The 12692-nt window shown below is 46.4% G+C and overlaps 1 protein-coding gene across 4 annotated transcripts in view; it reads left to right on the forward strand.

Moving 5' to 3' along the window:
* The window catches only part of CIC (capicua transcriptional repressor), an 85946-nt gene that overhangs the window by 4541 nt on the left and 68713 nt on the right, over positions 1-12692 (forward strand). For all 4 annotated transcript variants that reach the window (XM_075191028.1, XM_075191025.1, XM_075191027.1 and 1 more), the window contains exon 2: positions 1191-4003. In XM_075191028.1, the coding sequence (XP_075047129.1) occupies positions 1222-4003 (2782 nt within the window). In that variant the 5' untranslated portion in view covers positions 1191-1221. The remainder of the gene's footprint in view (positions 1-1190; positions 4004-12692) is intronic.

The following is a 12692-nucleotide window of genomic DNA, read 5'->3' on the forward strand; positions in this document are numbered from 1 at the left end:
ATACATTGCATTAGATTTCCAGCTTCTGCCTTTCTATTATCGGGCAGAGTTGTCTTCATCTTGTCCCCGTGGGATGCGAATCACATTTACTTTCTGGATACGTTTGTATCCAATATAGAGAACACAGCAGGTCAATGAAAAGTGGCTGCCTGATAGTATAAATACATGGCTGAAAGGCACAGAACGAAGCCATAACGAAAAAGACATTTAAACATTATTTAGAGTTAATAGCAAATTCATGGAAAAGGGTCATGTTTGCATATGGACAATCCATGTAGCGATACAAGGGGTAAAAATGCATTTATTTTTGTGTGCATGGAAAAATGCTGGCTTTTACATGTACCACACAAATACTGGGTGGTTTTTATTGTAGTGCTGCAATTCAGCCATGGACTAGGACAGTGATGGCTAACCTGTGGCACTCCAGGTGTTGTGAAACTACAAGCCCCAGCATGCTTTGCCAGTAGATAACTAGCTGATAGCTGGCAAAGCATGCTGGGACTTCACAACACCTGGAGTGTCACAGGTTAGCCATCACTGGGCTAGGACCTGCTCCCTCCCACCTTTAAACGTTCTAACAGTTTAACCCCCCACTCTGCAGTGCAAAATGGTTTGACCAAGGTGCAAAATTAGATTTACTGCTAACTGTAAAAGTGGTTGCAGGGTTTGCCCAAGCCAGTAATTAAAGTTGCATGACGGTGGATAACCACTTTAAGTAAGACAGCCTTGCAATGGCTATTTCTCTCCACATATGTGTTTTTTTGTTTGTCTTCCGTTTTTTTAAATTTAATATTTGCTTTGTACATAGGAAGTTATTGTTCTGTTCTTGTGATGGCCGTAGTCTAGGTAGGGAATCGTTACACAGTATTGTATTGTGTCTAGACTTTGTCTGTGTTTGAATTTTTTTTGTAGATCTGGAAGCTACAGATAGAATAAAATGACAAATCTCCCTCTACTGCCAACACCTTGGCAGAGAGATGTCCGTGCACTTTATGGGGACAAGCAATCGTGTTCTGTTGTTAAAACGTCTACTCTAAATCCTAGGCAGGTGGAGGTTATTCCCTGTGTCTTATATTTGAGTCAAAAGATTTCCCCCATTTATATCACATTTAGTAAGGGGATCTCCCTGCATGTAATCATATTTCTCTTTCACATTTAATTTAATGGGTTATTTTTTTTTTTTTAAACAGGTGCGATCTTTCTAAGAGAGAACCCCCAAAGATGAAACCTGTAAAGAAACCTACAGGCCCAGGAAACGGCAAAGTCTCTAACTCCACCCGCAGCAAGAAACAGAAGAGGAAGGTGGAAGAAGGAAGGCAGGAGGAAGAGGAGGAGGAAGAGGAGGAGGCGGCACCAGAGGAGGCCACCGAATGCTCCCACCTGGCGTACGTCGGTGCTAGGAGGATGCAGGTAAAGGTGGAAGCTACAGAGATGGATATAGCAGGGAACCCCATAAAACAGCAAGCTCTATCTACGCATAATGCAGAAGTGAGGATGGAGGCTGAGACGCAGGCTGGGACATCTCAGATTTGCATGGAAACTTCCAACAATGACCAAGTGACCGGTAAAGTCACGTGTGACCCACATCGCTGGGATATGCCTTTGAGCAGAAAAACTGCCACTTTTAAGTCTAAAGCCCCCAAAAGGAAATATGTGGAGGGCCATGGATCCCAAGAGGATTCTTCCAGTAGCAGCGAAGGTCCATCTGCACCACCCGAACGCACTTTAGAACAGTCAGTTGTACCAGCTATTGAAGCAGAGGACATGTGTCCTTCCGTGAGGTCGTCTTCTACAGATACGGCCAGCGAGCATTCTGCAGATTTAGAAGAAGAAGCTGAGAAAGTACAAGCAGAGCTGGAGCCACCCGCGGTATCCTGGCCCGAGATTGACATACAGGGTCATATGCAACCCCAGAGAGTCTTGGCACGGAAGGAGGAGGCTTTCCATCTTTGCCAAGTAAAGCAGGTCCGCCGGAACCAGGAAATCGGAGTGCTGTTTCCCGGCTCCCAGACCGTCGCTTTCCTGGACATCATGCGGGAACCGGTTCTTTTAGACCAGATCCCTCCACCGGGGGAAGTAGAAGTGGGTTCGGCGGTGTGTGCTTGTGTTGGACCTGAAAACACAACTTTCCGAGAGGGGACTGTAGTAGAGATTGTCCAGAATCCACTGTCTTACAAAGTATGCTTTCAGCAGAGCCCAGGTCGAAGGGAGCGCGACTATGGCTGGGTCCCTCACAGCAGCATTCGACTTGTGCGGTTTCCTTGGTGTAAAGAGCCGGTACTAATAGCTCCACGAGCGGCGGAGGAGAAGTCTCAACAAACGGTTGCAAGATTTTCAGCCACTCATCCGTCGGAGCAACAGCCGGGTGGCTCAGTTGAGATGCCCGCATCTCCCCGCGGCGCCGAACAAAAGCACCTGGAGGATGCAGAAGTCTCCAAGATCAGCTTTAGTATGCCAGTGAGCGAGGAGAAGTCTTCTGTGCAACATTGCATTCTCTCCCCACCTAAGTCACCTGCCTATGGGATGCTAATGGGCCGCTTGCCAGAGCAGCCGTCCCCTTTGCTGAGTCCAGATGCGGGAAGTCGAAGCAGCTGTAGCAGCGTATCTTTGGATAAGTGCAGCACCCCAGGATCCCGCTCCCGTACACCTTTGACCGCAGCACAGCAGAAGTACAAGAAGGGAGATGTCGTTTGCACCCCTAATGGGATTCGTAAGAAATTTAACGGGAAGCAGTGGAGGAGATTGTGCTCTCGGGATGGCTGTATGAAGGAATCCCAACGAAGGGGTTACTGCTCCAGGCATTTGTCCATGCGAACCAAGGAGATGGAGAGCATGTCCGAGGGCCGAGGCGGGCGAGAGGGAAGTGCAGAGTTTGAGTGGGATGACACCTCACGCGATAGTGAAGTCAGCAGCATACGCACAGACTCTCGTCCGAGACTTCTGGCCCCCACTGACCTCTCTCGCTTTGACTTTGACGAGTGTGAAGCTGCCAATATGTTGGTGTCTCTGGGCAGCTCCCGCTCTGGAACTCCATCCTACTCACCTGTCTCCAACCAGTCTCCTTTCTCCCCAACGCCATCACCCTCACCTTCTCCACTCTTTGGCTTTAGGCCAGCTAATTTTAGCCCTATTAACGCTTCCCCGGTCATCCAGCGTGCGGCTCGAAGCCGACACGTAAGTGCGAGCACCCCAAAGGGACAGGCAGTGTTGACCCCAGAGATGCTGCATCACTCCCACCACAGAGAGCGGCAACCAACGGGCATCCTACCCTCATTCCAGACCAACCTTACCTTCACCGTGCCCATGAGCCCAAGCAAGAGGAAACCAGACTCCCACCATTGCAGTGCCAGCTCTGCTGCCGACTTCCAAAAGAGCGACAGCTTGGACTCGGGGGTGGATTCTGTCTCGCATACTCCGACCCCGTCCACCCCTGCTGGATTTCGTTCTGTGTCACCCGCTACCATCTTTTCCTGCTCCCAGCAGGCTTCGCCATCCTTGCTCCTGTCCCCTCCTGCTGGTTTGACCTCGGACCCTAGCCCCACTGTCCGCAGGGTTCCTGCTGTGCAGAGAGACTCTCCTGTCATTGTACGTAACCCAGATGTCCCGATGCCCTCAAAGTTTGTGGAGAAGCTCCCAGATGGGGGATCTCGTGGGATCGGTGGAGTGGCTGCAGGAGGTGGCAGCCCCAGGCGCATGGTTAAAGTGTGCACCAAGGAGCATCCTTCCAAAACACAACTTCAGATGCCAGTACCCATCAATGCTACCCAGATTCAGAGCGTGGCACGGTCTTTGCCATCTGGGCAAACTAGCACTGGAGAATCGATCACCTGCACATCATCTGGCCCAATAGATCATCCTCCAACCGTGTTCAGCGTCTCCTCACCATTCCAACCCCTGGCCTTCCATCCATCCCCTGCTGCCTTGCTGCCAGTGATTGTACCCAGCGACTACAACAGCCATCCTGCCCCCAAGAAGGAGATCATCATAGGTCGGCCGGGCACAGGTAAGAGATGACTTCATCTTCTCATTGGTGTATAACAAGGGCAGGGTCTTCTGCAGTACCACAAACCAGTAAAGAATACGTCTGTATGAGGCTGACCTGGTTTTTAGGATGTCACACATCCTGCTTTACACAAATAAGACCTATATTTTGTAACCTGCATTAACCAATCAGACGATGAGTTACATTATTTGAAATGCACTTGACTAAGCGAAGGTAACATCCGATTGGTTGCTACGGGTTACAAAGCAATTATGCTGCATGCCCCATGTTGTTGCATAATCCTTTGTATTATATAATGTGTTTAGTTGATGACACAAACACACATCATGTCCCAGACAGGTGCTGGATAAAGAAGTCTCCTATAGTATTGTTAATTGTTTTTTTTATTATATTTATAAAGCAACAATATCTTCCATAGCATTCTACAATGAGGAGATGAAATAATCCTATGTTGATTACAGTAAAAGGACTTAACTGTAAGACAAAGGGAGTGAATTATGTGCTCACAGGAGCTTGGAATCTAATAGTGAGCAATAGAAAAGGTAGAAATTGATGTTTTTGATGGAGGGACCCACATGAGATGAACATATAGGGCAGGTGTTGTGAAACTACAAGCCCCAGCATACCTTGCCAGCCATTGACTGGCCATCTGCTGGCAAAGCATGCTGGGGCTTGTAGTTTCACAATGCCTGGAGACACTGGTTGGCCAGGCCTGGTATAGGGGTATTGAATTATGAGTGTTTCACTGTGCTGAATGGACCGGCGACAAAGCTGGTTTTTGTCTGGATACAGAGATAAGTGTTTTGGGATTTAAAAAAATATATATATATTTTTTTTTTTTTTGCATGCTGGGAAAGTACTGGCTGGTTTTTGCATGTAGCACACAAATACTGGACAGCTCTTATTTTTCACTGCAACTTAGAGTTGAGCTAGGACACGCCCCCTTCTAACTCTAAATCTGTCTGTATATCATACATAGGTGTAACTTCTATATGTTATGATAAGTTATCAGGGATGACTTATAGTAAACCTGTCGCCTACACACAAGCCAGGCGTATATTCTGTGGGATGAACCAGCCTATGAACTTGCTAGGAACCGGTGACATCACTGAGCCACTGCCTATTATTAATAAGGTACTGGCTCTTAGTGAGTTGGTGGGCTACATCCTCATGCATATTACTTTAGCCTACAAAATGATTGGATCCGCTGTCTGTAGGTGACGGATCCACTTTCAACCTTTGAATATTGGCTAGAATTAGAGAGATTATTATGGAGAATAGGAATGGGAAAATTCGTACAGGCAGGAATTGGAGGTAGCAATAAGGTTTAGTGAAAAGACCACTAATACAAACATTTTTAAAGCACAAGTGAAGCCATTAATTGCAATGAATACATAACAAATGCTTTACATTACTGAACTTAATGCAATACTCAAAATATCTGAACTGTTTATACTTAAATATGTATGTCCATCATGTGCTCTTGCGTTCCTTGTTGTGTTAAGAGGGAGATGCTTCTCTATCTTCTATCACTGCGAGCCAGCAGAGGGAGTGATAGTCTTGCAGACTTGCTGTGCAGAAATATATTGTGTGTTGGATTGTTACTAAGCAGCATCAGGACCCCTGATGTCAAAGAAGCTAACCAGACCCCATTTAGGGAACAGTCCTAAAAAACATGGGGTATAGCTTCAGCCTTCTGTTAGGGATAAGCACAGGTCAATCATAGAGCAAGTTAGTCTTTCTGGTAAGTGTACATGTTGTCATATAGTAACTCCTGAAATGCTGAACTCTTAAGGATAATTGCGGTGGGAAATTTGTTTACTGGAGGGACCTTCCACTGACCAGATACAGCTTTTATTCTTATTAGTTGAGTGACTGTGTGCAATTAATTGCGTAAGACCAACCTCATGAACTGTAACCCATGTATCCTTACAGAACCATGTTGCTAACATTTATTTGTATAGTGTAGGCATTCTCTGCAGCGTTTTACATGTGCAGCTTTTAATCTGTGTGGCTGGTCCCATGAGGATCCGTTCATTGTAAATTATCTTATTTGTATTAATTGCATACAGGCGCACCATTACAAAACCCGGTGTAGCCTCGTTCCCGGCCATCTATCCCATTTCTTTACGGACCTGTGTACTTTCATGCCTGTCCCACACCTAGCTCTTGTGTATGCTCTTGTTCTTCTCTCACTTATGTCTGTCTGTCCTACTCTGCTGCCTCTGTGCTGTCCAGCTTAATCACTTCCCTCTCCTTCTCTTGGCTGCCTGTCCTGATCCCTTGTTCCTTCTACTCGTTTACCTCTCCCACCCATGACCATCTGACCTACTGCTTTGTCTGTCTCGCTCCAGATCTCTTCCCTAGACTCTCGCTCCCCTATATCCTTCCATTCTACTTGCTTGTCTCTCCCAGTCATGGCCATCTGACCTACTTCTTTGTTTCTCTCCATCCAGATCTCTTCCCTAGACTCTCGCTCCCCTATATCCTTCCATTCTACTCGCTTGTCTCTCCCAGTCATGGCCATCTGACCTACTCCTTTGTCTCTCTCCCTCCAGATCTCTTCACTAGACTCTCGCTCCCCTATATCTTTCCAGTCTACTCGCTTGTCTCTCACTCCAGGCCTTCCAGGTCTCTCCCTAGACTCTTCCTCTCCTATATCCATCCATCTTTTTCACTCCTGGTTGTCCAGCCTGCATTGCTCTCCCTGCCCAATATCCATCCTCCTCCTTCTCCAGCACAGTCCGCGTCTCGCACGCTTCCCCGTTACCTGGATGCCTCTTGTACTCTTTTTTTTTTTTTTTTCCCCTTCACTTTTCTGCTTCAGACCCTGAGCTGTGAATGTGACTTGAATATGGCTGGGAAGTGTGAAGAAACTTTAGCAGTTCCTCCAGCTGTAGAGGGGAGGTGTCTGTACGGGTGTCATATAAGGTAGATCATGTGCATTACATTTATTTCCATCTGCACGCCGCAGAGGGTGAGGACAACACCTCCACTGAGTACTAATCACTGTAACGTCGGGAAGGATAGTAGAGGAATGAGGAGTGTGGGGGACAATCTGTCCCTTACAGTACTCGTGATATGACCTGATATCTGTTACCTGCACGTGATGGGGCGGCCATATTGTTGGATAGCTCAATAAGAGACTGATTGCCTACAGTACGGCTCCCTCTACTTTGTGTAAGCTGCAGGTACTTTGTAATCTCATCCATAACATGACTCTTAAATTATTAATGCAGAGAATCATCTTTATCATCATTTATTTATATAGCGCCACTAATTCCGCAGCGCTGTACAGAGAACTGACTCGCATCAGTCCCTGCCCCATTGGGGCTTACGGTCTAAAGTCCCGAACACACACACACAAACACACACACACCAATTTGTTAGCAGCCAATTAACCTACCAGTATGTTTTTGGAGTGTGGGAGGAAACCGGAGCACCCGGAGGAAACCCACGCAAACACAGGGAGAACATACAAACTCCTCACAGATAAGGCCATGGTCGGGAATCGAACTCATGACCCCAGTGCTGTAAGGCAGAAGTGCTAACCACTGAGCCACCGTACTGCCTGAATATACCTATTAGTAGGGGTTGTGTGTTGTTTTACAGTGCATATAAAATTGTGATCCTTGGTTTGTATTCCCACAACATTGGGGCTCCATACGTGGCAGAGCTACCGGGTGAGCCATTCACCACGTCATACTGGTGCAGTACCTGGTGACTATTGCTGATCAGACTTCGATCTCAGGCTCAAGTGTAATTACATCACCAAAACAAAGTATTGGTATCAGAGGGCGACCAATCCTACGCTCCGCACATCGGGTCCTTCTGTCCGTCACCTAGGGCAGAGGAACGGGTCCTCAGCTCGTGGGCACCACCATGCTGGTGCGGGGGCAAGGAATTTACTTTTTTTTTTTAAAGTTTTATTTTTGAGAAGGTCAATGATGAGCATCAGTCCAAGAGAAAATGTGTTACAATCAGGTTATACTTATTCAGGGACTAATACAAACATTGTGTATCATAATGAGAATATTGAGATTGACCAAGGAATTTACTTTTTAGAACGACATTTATGAAAATGGAAATTGAAATAAATTGGAAGACTTCTCCCTTGGCTTCATTCAGTAATATCATTAAATCTCTTTGTTCTATGAATAGATTTATTTTTACTGGATTAGAAGAAAGACCCCGGAAAAAAAACGAAAGTCTACGTCCGTTACGTTGCTTAAAACTCTTCACCCTTGCGTCTTTGGGAAGTGGCTACATGTTATTATTGGTTGATAGATGCGTGTTTACAGTCATGATCGTTCTTAGACAACGTAGATTAGGGTCTGATTAATAATATGATTAATGGTGATGCAGCTTCAGGGCCCTTCTCATAAAATATGTCCGTCAGAACTGCAGTCACATCCAGCACATCTTCTAGAAGGGAAGAGTCACTTCTTAGGTGTTTGGTAAAGTGGAGAGGGAGAAGCGCAGCCGGTCTAATGGCCGTATAAAGCCCATCCCAGGCTTGGGCCAAGAAGTGGCACAACCCTGAAAACAGATGAGAACAAACAGGACATACCACATAGGTGGGGGCAGCACGGTGGCTCAGTGGTTAGCACTTCTGCCTCACAGCACTGAGGTCATGAGTTCAATTTCTGACCATGGCCTTATCTGTGAGGAGTTTGTATGTTCTCCCCATGTTTGTGTGGGTTTCCTCCAGGCGCTCCGGTCTCCTCCTATACTCCAAAAACATACTGGTAGGTTAATTGGCTGCTATCAAAATTGACCCTAGTCTGTGTGTGTTAGGAAATTTAGACTGTAAGCTCCAATGGGACAGGGACTGATGTGAGTGAGCTCTCTGTACAGCGCTGCGGAATCAGTGGCGCTATATAAATATATGTTGATGATGATGATAAGTGTCTTCATTTATTGCTATATACCAATCACCTACAATTAAGGCAGACTTTCAATCAAACCTAAACCTATCAATCTGTACACACCAGACACATCACTACGCTCTAGCTGCCTAATGCACCACGGATGTCGCAGCTTCTGGTTCCAGATGGGCTACACAATCATGGCTGCCTCCGCTGTATTGTGGGAATGAGTATGTTAGACACCATTGTACTTGTATGCGAGGTGACCAATCCATTGCAAATTATGGATTTAACTTCTTTTTAAGGCCTTTGACACATATGACAGATCTCTGCATCTCTTGTGGACCTGCTCGATCCTTCTACCCCTTTAACGGTTGCAGTGCCCGCTGGGACTTTGAGTCGAGTTACTGGCAGAGTGTCAGTGGCTGTCTATACAGGCCTCTGCGTGAGAACTGGCTTTCATTGAGCTCCAAACCCCCCCCCCTTCCCCTCCCTCGTGTCCAGACTAGCTTCTAATACTGATCCCGCCTTTCCCAGGCTGCAGAGCAGACAGGATTCAGCAGCAACTCGAATAGCGTTACGCAGCAGCTTCAAGTAGAAGCTCTATAGAAGTTTTAGGGAGTGTTACTATACAAACATGTCTGTTCGGAATAAGTGCACTCAGGGCTGTTTTCAGTGTCCTCTAGGCCAGTAGGTGTGAAAAACTCCTCGGTTGAGTTGTTGGCCGCCCGACAAACTCGCTTCTCACCTCCTGTCACACCTCTCTCATGGCATAGAGCCATCAGGGGAGGAAAATGCTATTAATTAAATAATAGCTACGGTATGTCCTCACTAGGCCTCATGCTAAATTCAGGACGGTCCGAGTGTTTATATAATGAGTAATAGTGTCCATTTTTACAACTCTCATGTACAATGCAGGTTGTTAATTAATCCTCCCTCCATTACTAATCGCTAGCTGACATTATAGGTCAAGCCAGAAACCTGTAAAACAAGAATATAAAGGTATATATGAAAGATCTCATACTTTCACAGAACAAAAAGCTTTCATCCTTTGGTGGGGGACGGGGGTCACTCTCTTCCCTCCTTAAAGGGGACTGCCCACCATGCTCGGCAGGTAATCCGTAAAGTTGGACCACGAGCCTTTTGCAGTTCAACAAAAATAAATAATATCGAAAAATCTGGTGGCCGTTCCTCTTAAAATAATTTCAGGGGTCTCTTCCATCGATGGTGCCGTTGATAGGCTTACTGTCAGGATGAGTGCAACGGTCATCCATTCAGGTGCTACTATTGCTCGACACAGTTGAGTACCCGCTACATATCCTTGTCTTGTGGAATGGAGGTTTATAAAAACCAGTAGACACGCCGAGCTTGCTTTATTGTCTAATCGTTCATTTTAGGCTCTGATGGTCTCCATACCTGTCTTTCAATGAACTTAGACAGGAAGTCTAGTGTTCATTAGAAAAAATGCTTCCTCCATGATTAAAGCATTATTCCATACATTTTGAATCCTGATGAGGTTCTATTACTTTACACAGAGATATGAATAGCAGCTCCCTGCTGTGAAGCAACTTCACTTTGTCTTAAACAGTGGACCTGTTACGGTGCCATCCTTAGCGGTGTACGCTTTGCCACACTTTATGGTAGTATGGACTGCCCTTTAGTGCTCAGGATACGGCTTCTGTCACACACAGTACCACACGTGGCTCTACAACTGCTTGACCGCTGCTACTACCCGCGTAAACCAGCGTGCCTTCTAATGCATCGCCTATGTAGCCTGTGCCAGAGGCCAGCTTTTTTCTGCTCCAGTTCTAGCCGTGCTCCTCATTGTCCCCGATTCCCTCAGCTGTGCTCTGTGCATTGGTTCATGCAGAGGAAATGTTTTAGTTTGTAATAGCTGTCTTCCGCATGGCTTTCCCCCTGGGCGCCTGTTTGGTCGAGAGGGGGTTAAGGGAGCCTCGTTCTTGTCATTGGTGACAAAGCCGTCTCTCGGCAACAGGTAACCGGGGCGACCGTTTCCTAAAAAAAACCATGAAGAAGAAGAGCCCCCCTCCTGACCGCTCCCCCCCCCCCCCCCCCCCCTCATTTCGTTTCTGCTGCTTCCTTTTAGATTCAGTATTTGAATTTTTTTAAATGTATTTTTAATATTAAATAACAGTCAGCGTGCCAGTAGATCATTGACATGTGGCAGATCTGGGAGATAATGATGTCATGCTAGCAGCAGACGTGTCTCCGTCTATTTGTGTCTTTTTGGTTGTATTTGGTTAGATGGCATCAGCTGTGTTTAACGACTGCCCGTAAGAACAGGCGCCCCTGTTAATCTTATTCATGTCTGACTATCCTTGCACAATACAAAGGCCTGGGATGTGCTATGTATAATACCTTTTAAACACACATTGTACTAAAGCAATTCCCTTTGTACATCCGCTGGTCGTTGAAGCCAGATTGGCGTCGTGGTGATGCATGTAAACCTCTAAAATCATTGACAACCTTTTCGGACATGCCTGAAAATCCATCCGGGTGGGAGACCCCTTTCGGTCCGTGGCATAGGCAAACCGAAGGGGGTTTTCTAGTGCCTGGAAACCCCCTCCAAGCCTGGGGCACTGTATAATTGAGGTGGCTGGACCCTGCTCCCGCTTCACACAGTTCTGCTTGAAAATGGAGAGCTGCGTGCACCAAACAGTAGTACACGCAGCATTGCCCATGTATATTATGGGGATAGGAAGAGTTTGAGAGCAGCCAAGCACTGTCTAAAATTATAGCTACGCCCCCATGCATGCTGGTCACACCCACTGGCGGCGTGGTGTGGAAACCCCCCTCTGCAAACCCTGCGTTTGCCCCTGCGTGCGTAGTGTCTGCCGACTGCTGTAGACTCACATTAAGATCTGGCTGGTCACCGTTGATTACCTACACTTATGGCAATACTAGGATAGTGATCCCGTTACCCTGGTTTCTGGACGGGCAACAATATCTACTTGCATGTACAGGGGGGCATTTTCTAGTTGGTGGGTGGCAGTTTATGGTCTTTTGCCCTATAAAAGGACTTTTATTTTTTTAACGTGCTGGGTAGGTGACAATCGGGCGCCACTCTTCACTCTAATGGGGCTTTTGTATTTGGGTAAGCGCGCTTGTAGAGAAATAACCTTGTAATCAAAATATTCATACATAAATGGGCAGTCACAATGTTGCCTCACTGTTATGAGCATCCTGTAAAAGTATGGTTTAATGGGGGTAGTTGCCAAAAGTTCATTGTGGGGCTGATCCTATTGATGTTCTAGATCAAACATGCACTAAGCGTTTATTTAAACTTTCCTAAATGCTCTTTTGCCTGTTCTCCACCCAGCATAGACTGCCCCAGGCCCCCCCTCTCTTCCACTAGTCTTGTACTTGCCCACTGTACTGAACTACAATTGGTGCCTCTGAAGTAGCCCTTAGGGGTATATTTACTAAACTGCGGGTTTGAAAAAGTGGAGATGTTGCCTATAGCAACCAATCAGATTCTAGCTGTCATTTTGCAGAATGTACTAAATAAATGATAGCTAGAATCTGATTAGTTGCTATAAGCAATATCTCCACTTTTTCAAACGCGCAGTTTAGTAAATCTAGCCCTTAGTGTTTTTGGAAGCTGTGGAAAGACGTATGAATGTGGCTGGGAGAGTTCATGCTTTACATTGTGTTCACGCCTGGAAATCAGTGCTCCGAGATTGTGCAATGTCCCCAGGCAGGAGGGGAGGAGAGTAATAAACACTGACAAGTAGGGCCGCTGGCTGACGGAGAGAACCGAGCTTTGTCCAATTACACATAAAGTACCAAAAATCACTTCA

This window comes from Mixophyes fleayi, chromosome 11 (genome assembly GCF_038048845.1).
Source record: "Mixophyes fleayi isolate aMixFle1 chromosome 11, aMixFle1.hap1, whole genome shotgun sequence".
Classification (NCBI taxonomy): domain Eukaryota; kingdom Metazoa; phylum Chordata; class Amphibia; order Anura; family Limnodynastidae; genus Mixophyes; species Mixophyes fleayi.